This window comes from Chaetodon trifascialis, chromosome 7, assembly GCF_039877785.1.
Source record: "Chaetodon trifascialis isolate fChaTrf1 chromosome 7, fChaTrf1.hap1, whole genome shotgun sequence".
In the NCBI taxonomy this organism is placed as follows: Eukaryota; Metazoa; Chordata; class Actinopteri; order Chaetodontiformes; family Chaetodontidae; genus Chaetodon; species Chaetodon trifascialis.
The window spans coordinates 31,018,934-31,036,433 of NC_092062.1; the positions used below are offsets into that span (position 1 = coordinate 31,018,934).

At 49.7% G+C, this 17,500-nt stretch overlaps 1 protein-coding gene across 1 annotated transcript in view; it reads left to right on the forward strand.

The window, feature by feature from the left end:
* iqgap3 (IQ motif containing GTPase activating protein 3) overlaps positions 1-17,500 on the forward strand; it is a 38,219-nt gene that overhangs the window by 15,543 nt on the left and 5,176 nt on the right. Inside the window, exons 16-31 of the mRNA XM_070965992.1 lie at positions 1,282-1,372; positions 6,630-6,797; positions 8,095-8,237; positions 8,384-8,554; positions 9,857-9,940; positions 10,300-10,371; positions 11,465-11,534; positions 13,187-13,395; positions 13,588-13,740; positions 14,327-14,490; positions 14,776-15,000; positions 15,270-15,410; positions 15,514-15,598; positions 16,621-16,853; positions 17,035-17,167; positions 17,393-17,495. Of these exons, the coding sequence (XP_070822093.1) occupies positions 1,282-1,372; positions 6,630-6,797; positions 8,095-8,237; positions 8,384-8,554; positions 9,857-9,940; positions 10,300-10,371; positions 11,465-11,534; positions 13,187-13,395; positions 13,588-13,740; positions 14,327-14,490; positions 14,776-15,000; positions 15,270-15,410; positions 15,514-15,598; positions 16,621-16,853; positions 17,035-17,167; positions 17,393-17,495 (2,245 nt within the window). The remainder of the gene's footprint in view (positions 1-1,281; positions 1,373-6,629; positions 6,798-8,094; positions 8,238-8,383; positions 8,555-9,856; positions 9,941-10,299; positions 10,372-11,464; positions 11,535-13,186; positions 13,396-13,587; positions 13,741-14,326; positions 14,491-14,775; positions 15,001-15,269; positions 15,411-15,513; positions 15,599-16,620; positions 16,854-17,034; positions 17,168-17,392; positions 17,496-17,500) is intronic.

Here is a 17,500-nt window from a genome sequence, read left to right on the forward strand (position 1 = left end):
TTCATCATAGGGTTGGCGGTAATCCGGTAATAAGGTATCCCGCGGTATCTAAAAATAGCAGCGGTATCAGTTTCATTAGCGTCATTAAAAAATGCTGCGCATACAAGTCTGTAGGGTCTAACATGACTGTAGCATCGTCACAACAACAATGAAGTCCACTCCGTTCAATGTACCTGGTTGAATTTTTTCCCAGAAAAAAGGTGACTGTGCAAAAGTACATGCTACAAAATGAACCTGAGCAGATTTACAGGTGTTTTAACACAGGTGTGTCCAGGCGCTCACCTGAGCAGAGGACCGTCATCTCGTCCAAACACACGGAGAAACTCCTCTGTTGAAAACACTTTCAGCCTTTTTCTGCTTGCTGTTGTTCTTTGCTCTCATAAAAGGACGAAATGCAAATAAAAGAGTGAAATCAGACTTGGGGCTGCTCAGCAGAGTCCTCTGTGAGACGCAGTGCTGAAACTAACTGTGGTTACGCCGGTCAACAGCTCAGCGACCCGCCCACATTCACCATAGAAGCACCAATGAGGATCCAGCAGGAAGTAACCCAGAGATAGGTTATGGCATGAAGAGCGCTCCCCCCACTCTAGAAACCCCCTCCTCTTTATGTAAACAGGCAGGACCTTCGTGATTGATGTCAAACTAACGCAGAGTCACAGGAGGAGACATTAGCAGCGTGTTTTCAGGCTGAATGTAACTTCTGACCTCAAAACAGCAAAGGTAAGACGTACTGTACGACTCAGCAAAGGTGTTTCTGCTCCTCTTTGGCTGCTAGCTCGCCCAGTTTCCATCGCACAGTGAGGAGGCAGACATCTTCATCATCAGACTCTCTGCTTTCATATGATACCGAGCTTTTGAGGTCTGCGTGAAGTGGTGAAATCAGCAGATGCAGTTCCTTTGACGTGCACTGTTTTCGTGCTTTCGTTGCACGCACATGTAATTACACATATTGCACATATTTCGTGGGGTATGAATTAAGTTTCGTTTGTGTGCCAATGCTTGGTGGAGGCTTTTAACTGAGTTCTCCGTCATTCTGGTTTGCTACAAGTCAGGACAGTTGCTGCTTAGCGTGAGCATTGACCGTCTGAACTGCGTGCACGTCACGCTGCCCTGCAAAGGGATTTTGAATTAGTCGTGGTAATACCGTGTACCGGGAAAATGTGGGGAAAGTTTGACCATATCAAAATTTGGATACCGACCAACTCCAGTTCACCATTCATGTCAGTAGAAGTATTTTGTATTTTGCACCTAAATTCACGTGCCCTCCTCCTGTCCAATCAGGTGAGCAGAGACCCAGGAGCTGAGCTGTGGTTGGCTGATATCCAGGATGCAGTGAGGAGAGCCAATCAGGACAGTCAGAAAGCTCTGAAGTGTGAGTCAGAGACTTTATTGCGTTCAAATGTTTAAATATGATGAATTTGCAATGAATTTCCAGGGCTGAAAGAACTGTGACCTTCGACCTCTGACTTTACATCAGCTTTGAACTCTGGTTCAGGACCACAGTAGAAATCTGTTTAGTTTTAGTTTTGTCTGTGAGTTTCTGGACGAGTGTGTTTGTGTCTGTTAATCCTACGACAGACATTATGAACCTCCTGAAGACGTCAGGCTGGATTCTAATCTCATTTAAAATCACATTTCATGTCTTTTCTTCTGATACTGGAGTCAGTCTGACCTTTACTCTAAGTGTCTTAGGTCATAATGTGAAAATGACGCACAAATGTTGTGTCTGAGTGATGGAAACAACCATTTTTGAACCGGTCAAATGGCTCTGCGGTGTAATCCCTGCAGGTGTTTGCTCACTCAAACTGTCTGTTTCGGCCACTGATGGCTCAGATTGCTGTTCAAAGTATCAGACAACATGCTGGAGAGGATCCTGCAGAGACGGACCTTCCTGTTAAGGACGAGCATCCTTCTTGTTTTAACAGAATCAGCTGTTCTGTCGCTCTCAGCAAAGCCACCAGACTCCATTCACAAAAACAGCCATTTAACATTTGAACACTGACTTAATTCAAACTGACCGGAACAAAATAAAACTCACCAAAACCTTCTCCACTCTGTGACCTGTGTGTGACCTCTGTCAGTGACCTCTGTGTGGCCTCTGTCTGTGACCGCTGTCAGTGACCTCTGTCAGTGACCACTGTCTGTGACCGCTGTCAGTGACCTCTGTGTGACCTCTGTCTGTGACCACTGTGTGACCTCTGTCAGTGACCTCTGTCTGTGACCTCTGTCAGTGACCTCTGTCAGTGACCACTGTCTGTGACCACTGTGTGACCTCTGTCTGTGACCGCTGTCAGTGACCTCTGTGTGGCCTCTGTCTGTGACCGCTGTCAGTGACCTCTGTCAGTGACCACTGTCTGTGACCGCTGTCAGTGACCTCTGTGTGACCTCTGTCAATGACCTCTGTCAGTGACCACTGTGTGACCTCTGTCTGTGACCGCTGTCTGTGACCACTGTGTGACCTCTGTCAGTGACCACTGTCTGTGACCTCTGTCAGTGACCTCTGTCAGTGACCACTGTCTGTGACCTCTGTGTGACCTCTGTCAATGACCTCTGTCAGTGACCACTGTGTGACCTCTGTCTGTGACCGCTGTCTGTGACCTCTGTGTGACCTCTGTCAATGACCTCTGTCAGTGACCACTGTGTGACCTCTGTCTGTGACCTCTGTCAGTGACCACTGTGTGACCTCTGTCTGTGACCACTGTGTGACCTCTGTCAATGACCTCTGTCAGTGACCACTATGTGACCTCTGTCAGTGACCTCTGTGTGACCTCTGTCTGTGACCGCTCTGTGTGACCTCTGTCTGTGACCTCTGTCTGTGACCACTGTGTGACCTCTGTCTGTGACTTCTGTCTGTGACCTCTGTCTGTGACCACTGTGTGACCTCTGTCTGTGACCTCTGTCTGTGACCACTGTGTGACCTCTGTCTGTGACTTCTGTCTGTGACCTCTGTCTGTGACCACTGTGTGACCTCTGTCAATGACCTCTGTCAGTGACCACTGTGTGACCTCTGTCTGTGACCTCTGTCTGTGACCTCTGTGTGACCTCTGTCAATGACCTCTGTCAGTGACCACTGTGTGACCTCTGTCTGTGACCACTGTGTGACCTCTGTCAATGACCTCTGTCAGTGACCACTATGTGACCTCTGTCAGTGACCTCTGTGTGACCTCTGTCTGTGACCGCTCTGTGACCTCTGTCTGTGACCTCTGTCTGTGACCTCTGTCTGTAACCACTGTGTGACCTCTGTCAGTGACCTCTGTCTGTGACCACTGTGTGACCTCTGTCTGTGACTTCTGTCTGTGACCTCTGTCTGTGACCACTGTGTGACCTCTGTCTGTGACCGCTGTGTGACCTCTGTCAGTGACCTCTGTCTGTGACCACTGTGTGATCTCTCTGTGACCGCTGTCTGTGACCTCTGTCTGTGACCACTGTGTGACCTCTGTCTGTGACTTCTGTCTGTGACCTCTGTCTGTGACCACTGTGTGACCTCTGTCTGTGACCGCTGTGTGACCTCTGTCTGTGACCACTGTGTGATCTCTGTCTGTGACCGCTGTCTGTGACCGCTGTCTGTGACCTCTGTCAGTGACCACTGTGTGACCTCTGTCTGTGACCGCTGTCTGTGACCTCTGTGTGACCTCTGTCAATGACCTCTGTCAGTGACCACTGTGTGACCTCTGTCTGTGACCGCTGTCTGTGACCTCTGTGTGACCTCTGTCAATGACCTCTGTCTGTGACCACTGTGTGACCTCTGTCTGTGACTTCTGTCTGTGACCTCTGTCAGTGACCACTGTGTGACCTCTGTCTGTGACCTCTGTCTGTGACCACTGTGTGACCTCTGTCAATGACCTCTGTCAGTGACCACTATGTGACCTCTGTCAGTGACCTCTGTGTGACCTCTGTCTGTGACCGCTCTGTGACATCTCTCTGTGACCTCTGTCTGTGACCTCTGTCTGTAACCACTGTGTGACCTCTGTCAGTGACCTCTGTCTGTGACCACTGTGTGACCTCTGTCTGTGACTTCTGTCTGTGACCTCTGTCTGTGACCACTGTGTGACCTCTGTCTGTGACCGCTGTGTGACCTCTGTCAGTGACCTCTGTCTGTGACCACTGTGTGATCTCTGTCTGTGACCGCTGTCTGTGACCTCTATGTGACCTCTGTCAGTGACCTCTGTCAGTGACCACTGTGTGACCGCTGTCTGTGACCGCTGTCTGTGACCGCTGTCTGTGACCTCTGTGTGACCTCTGTCAATGACCTCTGTCAGTGACCACTGTGTGACCTCTGTCTGTGACCGCTGTCTGTGACCTCTGTGTGACCTCTGTCAATGACCTCTGTCAGTGACCACTGTGTGACCTCTGTCTGTGACCTCTGTCAGTGACCACTGTGTGACCTCTGTCTGTGACCACTGTGTGACCTCTGTCAATGACCTCTGTCAGTGACCACTATGTGACCTCTGTCAGTGACCTCTGTGTGACCTCTGTCTGTGACCGCTCTGTGTGACCACTGTGTGACCTCTGTCTGTAACCACTGTGTGACCTCTGTCTGTAACCACTGTGTGACCTCTGTCAGTGACCTCTGTCTGTGACCACTGTGTGACCTCTGTCTGTGACTTCTGTCTGTGACCTCTGTCAGTGACCACTGTGTGACCTCTGTCTGTGACCGCTGTCTGTGACCTCTGTGTGACCTCTGTCAATGACCTCTGTCAGTGACCACTGTGTGACCTCTGTCTGTGACCGCTGTCTGTGACCTCTGTGTGACCTCTGTCAATGACCTCTGTCTGTGACCACTGTGTGACCTCTGTCTGTGACTTCTGTCTGTGACCTCTGTCAGTGACCACTGTGTGACCTCTGTCTGTGACCTCTGTCTGTGACCACTGTGTGACCTCTGTCAATGACCTCTGTCAGTGACCACTATGTGACCTCTGTCTGTGACCTCTGTGTGACCTCTGTCTGTGACCGCTCTGTGACATCTCTCTGTGACCTCTGTCTGTGACCTCTGTCTGTAACCACTGTGTGACCTCTGTCAGTGACCTCTGTCTGTGACCACTGTGTGACCTCTGTCTGTGACTTCTGTCTGTGACCTCTGTCTGTGACCACTGTGTGACCTCTGTCTGTGACCGCTGTGTGACCTCTGTCAGTGACCTCTGTCTGTGACCACTGTGTGATCTCTGTCTGTGACCGCTGTCTGTGACCTCTATGTGACCTCTGTCAATGACCTCTGTCAGTGACCACTGTGTGACCTCTGTCTGTGACCGCTGTCTGTGACCGCTGTCTGTGACCTCTGTGTGACCTCTGTCAATGACCTCTGTCAGTGACCACTGTGTGACCTCTGTCTGTGACCGCTGTCTGTGACCTCTGTGTGACCTCTGTCAATGACCTCTGTCAGTGACCACTGTGTGACCTCTGTCTGTGACCTCTGTCAGTGACCACTGTGTGACCTCTGTCTGTGACCACTGTGTGACCTCTGTCAATGACCTCTGTCAGTGACCACTATGTGACCTCTGTCAGTGACCTCTGTGTGACCTCTGTCTGTGACCTCTGTCTGTAACCACTGTGTGACCTCTGTCAGTGACCTCTGTCTGTGACCACTGTGTGACCTCTGTCTGTGACTTCTGTCTGTGACCTCTGTCAGTGACCACTGTGTGACCTCTGTCTGTGACCGCTGTCTGTGACCTCTGTGTGACCTCTGTCAATGACCTCTGTCAGTGACCACTGTGTGACCTCTGTCTGTGACCTCTCTGTGACCTCAGACATTATTAACCTCCTGAAGACGTCAGGCTGGATTCTAATCTCATTTAAAATCACATTTCATGTCTTTTCTTCTGATACTGGGGTCGGTCTGACCTTTACTCTGCTCCAGGTAACATCTGCAGTGGCGGATCAGGTCTCTGTCAAAGAGTACGTCTGTGAAGGTTCTCGTTCATCCAGGTCATGGAACGGTTCCAGAAGACGTTTGAAACCACAGATAAGTCCAGCTGTCTGTGGAGGCACTGAGAGGTTCAGAGAGTACATGTAGACCTGCTCTCTGTGGGCAGAGTTAGAAGCTAGAATCGAGGTGAGCTTTGTCTTATTCACTGAGGGCTTGGTGCTCAGAGCTAAACGCTTCGGCCAGAGCAGAGGGCAGTTTCAGGGTTTGTGTTCGATCAGAAATGTGGACTTGAACTAAGTCTTATTGGAGGGTGAAAGTAAAGTGAGTGTTAATGTTGTAATTAAGACCCCATCAATCCAAATGTAGACTATTTAAGGACTTTTAAGGCCTATTTATCATAACATTTAAGACATTTTCAGATCTGCAAGAAGACAAAGCTTCAGCAATGTGTCTTCATGTCTCAAAGGATTTTATTGATGGTCTCTGAATAACGACAGTCTGACCAATGACAGCTGGAGCCTCCTTCCTCTTACTGCCTGCAGCGTCCAGCCAGACTGATCCCACTCAGCATCGTCTGTCCTCTGACCAGCTCCGCCCCCTGCTGTGACATCACTGTGTAGTAACAATAGTAATATCAGTGATGACGACGATGATGATGTTATGTGTGTGTGTGTGTGTGTGTGTGTGTGTGTGTGTGTGTGTGTGTGTGTGTGTGTGCGCGTGTGCGCGTGTGTGTGTGTGTGTGTGTGTGTGCGCGTGTCCTCAGTGTGTCTCTCCGTAGCAGCAGTCAATCAGGCTGTGAAGGAGACCCGTGTGAGTCAGACTCTTCGTGTTCTCGCTCTACCTGAACTTCAGCTGCAGGGACTGGTTTCCAGCTGTGCTGCAGGTTATCAGAGAGCGCTCTACAGTCTGATCGCAGACAGGATGCGCGCAGGTACGACGGACTGCGCTGTTCTTTTCAATATATGGTTTGGCATGTGATTGATTTGAGTGTGTGTTTTATTGTGTGTGTTGTTCAGTGTGCAGGGGGTTAGTGTACCTATACTGGCATCCTTTGTGTGGGTTTGAGGTACAACAAACAAACACGAACTAAATGATCAAAACTAATGAAAAAGAAAAAAGTGAACTCAAACGACAGACTGACTCAGTTTAGCATCTTAAATGCCAGCAGAGATACCTGGCCTGGCCGGCAGAGTGTCCACTCCGTCCACTCCGTCCACCTCAGAGCGTCCACCTCACACTGTCCGCTCCGTCCACCTCACACCGTCTGCCTCAGACCATCCGCTCTGTCCTCTCTGTCCACCTCAAACCGTCCACCTCGGACCGTCCGCTCCATCCGCCTCAGACCGTCCACCTCAGACTGTCCACTCCGTCCGCCTCAGACTGTCCACTCTCTCTGCCTCAGACCGTCCGCCTCAGACCGTCCGCTCCGTCCACCTCAGACTGTCCGCTCCGTCCGCCTCAGACTGTCCACTCCGTCCACCTCAGACCGTCCGCCTCAGACTGTCCGCTCCGTCCGCCTCAGACTGTCCGCTCCGTCCACCTCAGACCGTCCGCCTCAGACTGTCCACTCCGTCCGCCTCAGACTGTCCGCTCCGTCCACCTCAGACCGTCCGCCTCAGACCGTCCACCTCAGACTGTCCACTCCGTCCGCCTCAGACTGTCCACTCTCTCTGCCTCAGACCGTCCGCCTCAGACCGTCCGCTCCGTCCGCCTCAGACCGTCCGCCTCAGACTGTCCGCTCCGTCCTCCCCGTCCACCTCAGACCGTCTGCTCCGTCCTCCCCGTCCACCTCAGATCGTCCACCTCAGACCGTCCGCTCCGTCCGCCTCAGACCGTCCACCTCAGACCGTCCGCTCCGTCCGCCTCAGACTGTCCACTCTCTCTGCCTCAGACCGTCCGCCTCAGACCGTCCGCTCCGTCCGCCTCAGACCGTCTGTTCCGTCCGCCTCAGACTGTCCACTCTCTCTGCCTCAGACCGTCCGCTCCGTCCGCCTCAGACCGTCCACCTCAGACCGTCCACTCCGTCCGCCTCAGACTGTCCGCTCCGTCCTCCCCGTCCACCTCAGACCGTCCGCTCCGTCCTCTGCTCTGTCTGTTTTCAGAGGGCATGCGTGGAGTCTGACTCCATGTAGACTTTAAAATGACGAGTTCACAGTGTGAGCGACTTGTGTCAGAGCTTTAGCCAATCATGTCTAATGGTCATGACCAGTCTCTGTGCACATGTTCAGGCGACAACAGGAGTCCGTGGGTTCGAGTCCGGCTGGATGACGGCTCGTTCTACTACTTCCACCTGAACAAACTGGAGGGCAGCTGGGAGAAACCCAACGGCTTCATACACAACATCGCGTTCCTTGACCGACACCAGATACAGGTGAGACTCACCTGAGGGCCAGAGGACAGACAGATCCTCATGTCTGCGTCTCAAATATACAAATTCAGAGGAAGAATTGAGACATTTGTCCCCCTGCCTGTGATTGCTCAGCAACAGTGATGTGGTGTGTGATGTCTCGCCTGCAGGAAGTTGTCAGCAGTGTTTCAGGCTCGTACACTCGCAGCCTTCTGTGGCGGAGCAGCGAAGCCCTCGTCGTTCGTCTGCAGGCTGTCAGCCGAGGGTTCCTCATTAGACAGAGGCTGGAGGCTCGTCGACGTTACCTGATCTCTCAGACACCTGCTGTCGTCGTCATCCAGGTGAGAGCTCGGCTGACAGTTACAGCAGAACAGGTTTGGAGTCGATGATTTTAACAATGAATTCTAAGGAATCTTCACCTCCTCATCAACTGGAGCCTTCATCAAGTTCAAACAGGTGATATACAGCAGGTTTGTCCAGGTAAGACCGTCGATGGCTTTGAACACACACAAATAAATCTGATGAAGAGGAGTCAGGGAGGTTTAGGTTTTTGGACTGTGGTGTGCTTTAACCCCACAGAACCGGGACAGGCGAGTTTTTTCTGGGCATGTGAGGCGAAGTACTCACCTGTTGCTTCTCACCTGTTACATCTCAAACTGCTGACTGTGTTAAAGGAATAACGAGAGTTGGGAGACCTTTGATGCTTCCATTTTCATCCGTAGTTTGACCTTGTTTTTATTATTATTATGAAGTGGGTTTTATTCCCCGTCGTATTGACAGTAAATGTCGATGCCTGTCTTTATGTCCATTCCGTCTTTTTTATGTGAAGCGTTCGCTGCGTGTGAAAATCACTTTGAGCTGCAATTCTTGTATGAAAGGTGCCAAACAAATAAAGATTATTATTAGTAGTAGTAGAGGCAGTGGTATGACACAAAGAGAAACCAGCTGAGGCCGCTCTCATCAGGACTGAGTGTGAGGAGTGATGGAGGTCAGAGACAGAAGACCACACTGTGAGACAAAGGCGTTCGATGAGAGTATCACTGCACATTTCAATGTTGGGACAGAAAGCCATGCTAGGATCGTTTTGTCTTCATTTTCACGTTCCGTTCAGTGAACCAAACAAGCGTTAGCTCTAAGCGTGCTAATGCAGTACACCTCACCACGAACTCAGTTTACTGTCAGGTCTGTTCATTCCTCTCGTGTCTCCCCTGTCCTCTCATTTAGGACTTTCATGGACTCTTGAGGACATATGTTCATAAAGACTCAGGCACATTGCTCACGGGAGCTGAAACGTCTCAGTGTTTATTTGGGTGAAGTCTGTTGACTTTGTGTTGCTCCCTCTAATGTTCACTTTGTGTACGGAGCGCCCGTTAGCTCACCTGCTAGACTCCATCTGAAGGCCGAGTCCTTAACGAAGCGGTCTGGATTCCAGTCCAGCCTGGACTCTTTGCCGCTCCCTCCGGCCGTCAGCGTCACTGAAGCAGAAATAAAAGAAATCGCTGCAGTGTGAACACACAGTCAGAAAGTTTTTCATGTTCACTGAGGATGTTTGCTTGTTGACATCAGTGATGTTTGTGAAGGCAGCTGCTTGATGTTATGTCCTTCATACGGGATCCTTATTGTTCTGTTTGTCTGGATTTCAGTCTCATTGGAGAAGATTTGTCCAGCAGAGGGCGTACAGGCGTCGGCTGCAGTTCCTCTACACCAACTGGAGAGCGGTCGTCAAGGTAACGACTGGCTCGCCGTGACTCAAACTACAGTAAAGTTTTTATTTGTCTGAAGTCTTGAAGGTCTGAGCTGAAACACCAAGTCCATCCATCTGGACATAAAGCTGACTTTGTTATGGTGATGAATGCACCATTCGCTCCGAGTGAAGGTATGAACTTCACAAAGAAGACTTCTCTGTTTTTAAGGCTGAAAAAAATCAGGAAGCTCATTGTTGAAGGATGAAAATGGCCAACGTGAACATTATCCCTCAATGAGTTCATCACACGTTCCATCAGGTGGAAACAGCTTGGGTTGGAATGATAAAGTGTGGATCCGTTTAGATCGTTTCTTTCATCAGTGTTTGTGTCTGTGTTAACAGATCCAGTCGTTGGTGAAGATGTGGTTGGCGAGGAGAAAATATCGAGCTCGCCTGAGTTTCTTCAGACGTCACGTGAGTCTTCCTCACGCCTCTGTCCTCATTTCTGTCGATGTTAAAATGTCTCTGAGCAGAGTTTCACTGAGCTCTGTTAACAAACACAGTGTTTCCCCTCAGCTTTGGGGGCCGGGGGTCGGGGCCGGGGTCGGGGTCGGGGCCGGGGTCGGGGGCCGGGGCCGGGGCCGGGGCCGGGGCCGGGGCCGGGGCCGGGGCCGGGGCCGGGGCGTGCAGCACTTGGGCTCTTCTTTGCACTTTGACCTGCAGCAGGAGAGCGAGTGTCGCCATCTTCACGTCCTGGGAGCGTTAAAATATCTACATATTTCTGTCCGCTTCAAGGGGTCGACCTGACTTCCTGTTCGCTGGTGGGAGTGTGCTCACCTGTGTGCTCACCTGTGTGATACAGAGAGCAGAGGACAAGGCGACCACGTAGAGACAGAAACGACGTTTCTGCTGTTCAGTTTGTTTAATGAAGCACAAAGTGTTGACCTGCTCTGAGGAAAGAGACCCTCAAATGACTTCTGCTGGGATCCTACATAGAAAATAAAATGAAATAGAATTTACTTGACCTTCGAGGGGGGGCAGGGGGTGCCATTGGGAGGGCAGTGGGCCCCCCTAATATAATGGTAGGGGAAACAACATTTCAGCAGGTGTGAAAACTTGTTTTCTGGATATCGGCTCTGTGTTCAGGACGAGTCTGAAGTTAAATAGAATTCAAGACGTTTTCTGACTTCCAGGCCTTCGTTACCCCTGAACACACGCCAGGATATGTTAGTTATTCTGTGTCCCATTTTTAGAGGCCTGAAGAGGTAAACCATGTTAAAACTATGTATGCCAAATCATATTAGAATCGAACCTTACAAAAATTCAATATACGGGCTCCATGAACGAGAAGCCAGGCTAGCCGTTTGGCTCTGTTTACAGTGCGTATGCTAAGCTAAGCTAACCTATGCTAAACTAAGCTAACACTCTGCTGGCTGTCGCCTCGTTCTTACTGTACGAGCATGAGACGGGTATCAGTCTGAACAACTAACTGCCTTTAACTCCAGGGACCATAGACCTAACAGACGCCTGCCAGCCACTCATAAACCAGGATCCTCTGTCTCCACAGGTGGGCGCTGTCATAAAGATCCAGGCCTTCTTTAGAGCCAACAGGGCTCGAGACGAGTACAGGATGCTGGGTAAGCTTACCGCTGAGAGAACGCTAACGAGGCGCCACCTTTTTTTTAACTCTTTATTTACAGACAATTTTCATCTTTTTTAAGAAAACAAATACAGAACTTTGAAAGAACTACACATTCAGGGTCCAGGGGTGATCAGTATATCCAAAAGACAAAATTTCATATATACACATACATATATATACATACACAACACATATAAACACTCTCACTCCCCTCCTCTCCTCTCTTCCCACCCAGATCTTTCTGGAGTCCGATTGAGTAGGTCACAGTTGTTTTACAATGTTAATAAAAGTTTCTCTAGTCGGGGCATTTTTCTGGAGCCAATATTTTGTGATGGCCTTTTTAATTCAATTCAATTCAATTTTATTTGTATAGCGACAAATCACAACAGAAGTTGTCTCAGGACACTTTCCATATAGAGCTGGTACAGACCAAGCTCTTTATCTACAGAGAACCAACAATTTTACTTGCTACCAGCAAGACCTTGAAAAGACACTTATCAGCTTTACTTAATGGTCCATCAGGAACATTTCCAAGAAGAAGGAGGGGAAAGGACACATGGATATTGAAACGCAGAACCTTTGATATCATTTTTGCCACTTCCTTCCAGAAAGACTGGATGGGAGGGCAAGAGCAGAAAATATGGGCCTGGGCTGCAAAGACCTCTCTGCAGTCTCTCCAGCAGGCCAGTTGTCTGCCGGTTTGTTTAGACTTCTGCTTGGGGGTTATAAAAAAGCGGATTAAGCTTTTCCAACCAAAGTCCCTCCAGGTCCAGGAGTTAGTGGCAGATGACTGAGTTTCCCAGGTTTTCAGCCACATGTCCTCTGTTATCACAATGTTCAACTCCTTTTCCCATCGGTGTCTCACATAGTCTGTATTGTCTTTATTCAATGAAATGATGCCTTGATATAACTTGCTTATAGTCCTTTAATGTTCCCAGAGTTGTATGCGTCCATAAATATATGAATTAACGCTGATGGCTCTGCTGGGTTTCAGTTTTTCATTAAAATAATCACGAAACTGTAAATACCTGAAAAAGTCCTGCCCTCCCAACCCATACATTTGACATAAATTGTTAAAGCTGTTAAGCTCCCACTTTTTCTCAGTTTTACATACAGCAGTAATGCCGTAATAGATCCATTGTTTGTATCTGTGATCTTGCAATGCTGGTGTAAATTCAGGATCATATGCTGGCCATCTAAGTAATCCTGCCTGTTTTTGAATTTAGATTTTTTGACCGCCTCACTCCATGCCTTCAAACAGTTAACCCATTGGTTTTCTGTCTGTAATATTTTTTCCTCCATTCCTGCACACCTGAGCAGAGATTGTATTGGAGTATCTGTTAAAGGTAATTCTAGAGTTTTCCATTTAGCAACATAAGAAGGGTTACGCCAATATACTAGAGATCTCAACTGGGCAGCCAGATAGTAATCCCTTAAAGATGGAGGGCCTTGCCGCCCCTCTCCTCCGGAAGCTGAAGTGTGGAAAATTTACGAGGCGCCACCTTTGATTGGATCATCACAATCGGCGACATTATCAAATAACTCGATAGCTTGTTTTAAAATGATGTCATGATGTTTTTGGACTACAGAGGTGTGAATAATCAGGTACTGTCAATCATATTAAGCCCCTCCCCTCACCTGTCTCAGTGCACTCGGCCACACCCCCCCTGTCTGTGGTCAGGAAGTTCGTTCACCTGCTCGACTTAGGCGACAGTGACATCAGAGAGGAGGCGGAGCTGCTGCGTCAGAGGGAGGAGGTGGTGAGGACGATCCGCTTCAACAGACAGCTGGAGGCAGACCTGGACCTGATGGACCTGAAGATCGGCCTGCTGGTCCGAAACAGAGCCACGCTGCAGGTACAGAGGAGACCCCGCTGTCCCTCCACGCCACACGTAGGGACAAAGGTTCAGTCCAAAAACCAGGTGGTCTGAAAATTACGAACAACTCATCTGATTACCAAAACCTGATTCCCTAAACCCGCTGAGAAAAACCTGATCCCCTGCACAGAGGACGTAGACCTGATCAGGATCCCGTCTCTGTCTGAACAGGAAGTCGTTTGTCACTGTAAGAAACTGACGAAGAAGAACAAGGAGCAGCTGTCAGACATGATGGACGTGGGGAGGAGTAAAGGACTAAAGGCTCTCAGCAGAGAGCGCAGAGGGAGACTGGAGGCCTACCAGCACCTGTTCTACCTGCTGCAGGTGAGCGCAACGTTCGAACGCTTTGCCTGAATCCAGAACATACATGTAGATATTTACGCAGGTTCAATACGTTCAACATCCACCCTCTTCGTCCCGAAACGACTTCCTTCTTACTCGTCTTCATCCTGAACGACTTCCTTCTTACTCCTCTTCGTCCTCAATGGCTTCTTACCAACTGCTTTTGTCCCATCTGTCTGTCCTGGCTTCCACTGTTTGTATAATTTACCAACACTTTTACTAACGTTAGATTTTTCTGTTGTTTTGTTTGGAAAACAAAGTTCTTTAAGATTTTAATTCACCATTTATGGTTAATTTTCAAATTGATTGTGATTTATAAACTGTGGATCAGCGGTTTGGTGATTCGATCCCGGCTCCTCGAAATGTCCTTGAGCCAAAACGCTGAACCTGAACCTGCGCTGATGGTCAGACCAGCAGCAGCTGAACCTGAACCTGAACCTGCACTGATGGTCAGACCAGCAGCAGCTGAACCTGAACCTGAACCTGCACTGATGGTCAGACCAGCAGTCCACATTTGTGCCTGAAGTACTGAATGAGAGACATCAAACCTGGACTCTGGTTGTTTCAGACTCAGCCTCTGTACTTGGCTCAGCTGATCTTCTTGATGCCTCAGAGTCGCTCCACCTCCTTCATGGAAATGTTGGTGTTCAGTCTGTTTAACTACGGCTCCGACCGCAGGGAGGCCTTCCTGCTCCTGCAGCTGTTCACAGAGGCGCTACGATACGAGATCAGGTGATAAATACTGTGTATATATATGTACTGTGTGTACATACTGTGTAGCACGCACATGTGTAGTTATAGTTGTACTTGGCTTGGTGTGTATTTCTGTACTTGTGAGGACCCTCAGTGATGTCACACAGCACAAACATCTGATGTCGTCGACGCAGCAGAACTGATAGAACTGATTTCCAGAAACTGCAGAATACTTTGTTGATTGACGAATGAACCAATAGACAATATGTGATTCATCACTGTGGTGTAATCAGTAACATGTACCTGTCTGTGTGATGATGTCAGACTGAAGGTGGAGCAGCCTCAGGACGTGGTCACAGGTAACCCCACTGTCGTCAAGATGCTGGTCAACTTTTACCGTCATGCTCGTGGTCAGAACGCCCTGCGCGAGTCTCTGGGTCCGGCTCTGCAGGACGTCCTGCTGGACCGAACTCTCAGCATCAGGACCGATCCGGTGGACGTGTACAAGACCTGGATCAACCAGGCCGAGACCCAGACGGGACAAAAGAGGTCTGAACGGACGCGAACTGATTCAGCTGCACAGCGTGAATAATCCATACGGAGGCGTTTCCTCCATCATTTTCCATTTCAAATAGTTTGTTTGGTGCCATAGTCGTACGTACTGTAACGTCCGGCCTGGATGTGACCAAGCTGTTCAGGCAGCCAGGTCACGACGGTGTCAGGAGCACACGGCAAATAACTGCCGTGACGCTGAAAGCAGGTGAACTACAGCAGGTCAGCTCTGCATACGTACGTCTGCCATGTTTGTGTCCCTGCAGCTCTCTGCCGTACGAGGTTTCAGCCGCAGACGCTCTGAGTCACCCCGAAGTCCAGAGACGCATCGACATCGCCATCATAAACCTGAAGAACCTGACAGACCGAGTGCTCAAAGCCATCACCTCCAACCTCCACAAACTACCGTAGGCCTCCACCTGCTCACCTCCAGCCTCCACAAACTACTGTAGGCCTCCACCTGCTCACCTCAAACACCACATTCATGCTGTGCTCGTGTGTTTGTTGTAGATATGGATTACGTTACACAGCGAAGGTGCTCAGAGACGCTCTGAAGGCCAAGTTCCCTGAAACCAGCGAGGACGAGGTCTACAAGGTAACCTCCAGGACTCAAACAGGGCCTCCGTCTGTCTTTACTCGTGTTTCACGGCCGTCCAGCGTGCTTTGAGCTGTCTCTCTTTTTTCCTGCTGAGTTAAATTCAGTCACTTGAAGTCGTTTTGGAAAAAAGGATCTGACAAACGAAGAAATGCGTCTGCGGACGTGTCCTCCTTTTTACCTCGACCCCTTTGTGCCACCGTGTCTCCTCATTGAGGGATCAATGCAGTCTCATCTTATCTTAGCTTAGCTTAGCTTAGCTTAGCTTATATTGGTATCAAAACCACCTTACTGTTAACTAAACTTTGCTCAGGGTACAACAGAATAACTGGAAGCCTGTGAAATAATTCTGCCGTCTGTTGAAACATCTTGAAAGTTGCCTGAACGTGTTCGATTTTATTGATTATTTAATCTGCTGTAACTCAACACACTGATGGAGACGTTCAAAGTATGTATCAGAATGTCAGCTGATCAATGATTGATCAGTCCATGTCAAACAAATGTCTGAGCTCATTTAGAAACCGCCTGTGTTGCGTTTGTCCACTGGAGGGCGCCCTAGCACGTTTCGCTCAGTGTGTATGTGGATCACAGCTCTTTACACTCATCTGAGGGATCCGATCGAGACTTTTTGTTGCTGCGTCTTCAGAAACGAAGCACTGTAGTTCACCTGAAACGCTGCGCTGCTGATAGCATGAACACTAGTCGAGCAATTCACAGGAGAAATTTCAGTGTGCGGCTGAATAAGTGAAACGTTTGCTGTTGCCACTGTTTCTAGTGGAGACATTTAACCGACGCGCACAGAAAACAGCACATAAACAGCTCAAATGGACACGATGGGTGGTGCTGATGGAGGGGTCAGTCTGTGAGGAGCCTCTCAGATCTGACTGATGGAGGCGCAGAGGAAAAGTCGTTCCATTTCACTGTAAAACTTAATGAAATCTACTCTTTTGGTTGACTTATCTGGTGTATTACGCTACGTTAAGGACGTGAGTCACCTCCTCGTGTCACCTTTCCTCCCTCAGATTGTCGGTAACCTGGTCTACTATCGCTACATGAACCCAGCCGTCGTGGCTCCAGACGGTTTCGACGTGGTGGACCGGTCCGCCGGCTCCACCCTGCAGCCGGAGCAGCGTCACATCCTGGGCTCCATCGCCCGCATGCTGCAGCACGCCGCCGCCAACAAGCACTTCCATGGAGACGGATACCACGTCAGGGCTCTGAACCAGTACATCAGCCAGACGCACAACAAGTTCAGGTCAGGGCCTGAATGTGACCTTTAACCTCTGAGGTCTGGATGTCCATACATGGGTTTATTGAAGCTCCTCTCTCCTCTCCTCTCCTCTCCTCTCCTCTCCTCTCCTCTCCTCGTCTGGACTGGACTGGACTGGACTGGACTGGACTACTTTGATGAGGTTGATGTTGTTTGTGTCTCACAGGAAGTTCCTGATGTGTGTTTGTGACGTCCCTGTGCCAGAGGACAGATTCAACATGGACGAATACTCCGAGCTGCTCATCGTCAACAAACCTGTCATCTACATCTCCGTCAGCGAGCTGCTCAACACACACAAGGTCTGTACGGAGACTGTGCACCTGGACCGGGACCTGGACCAGGTCCTGGACCTGAACCAGGGTCACACAGGAAACACCCTGTCTGCAGCTGCATTCTCACTCTGTGTGTGTGTGTGTGTGTGTGTGTGTGTGTGTGTGTGTGTGTGTGTGTGTGTGTGTGTGTGTGTGTGTGTGTGTGTGTGTGTGTGTGTGTGTGTGTGTGTGTGTGTGTGTGTGTGTGTGTAGTTGCTGTTGGAGCAGCAGGAGGTTTTGTGTCCGGACCCCTCTGACCCTCTCAGACTGCTGCTGAAGGACCTCGGCTCAGTCCCCACCCTGCAGGAACTCATTGGTACT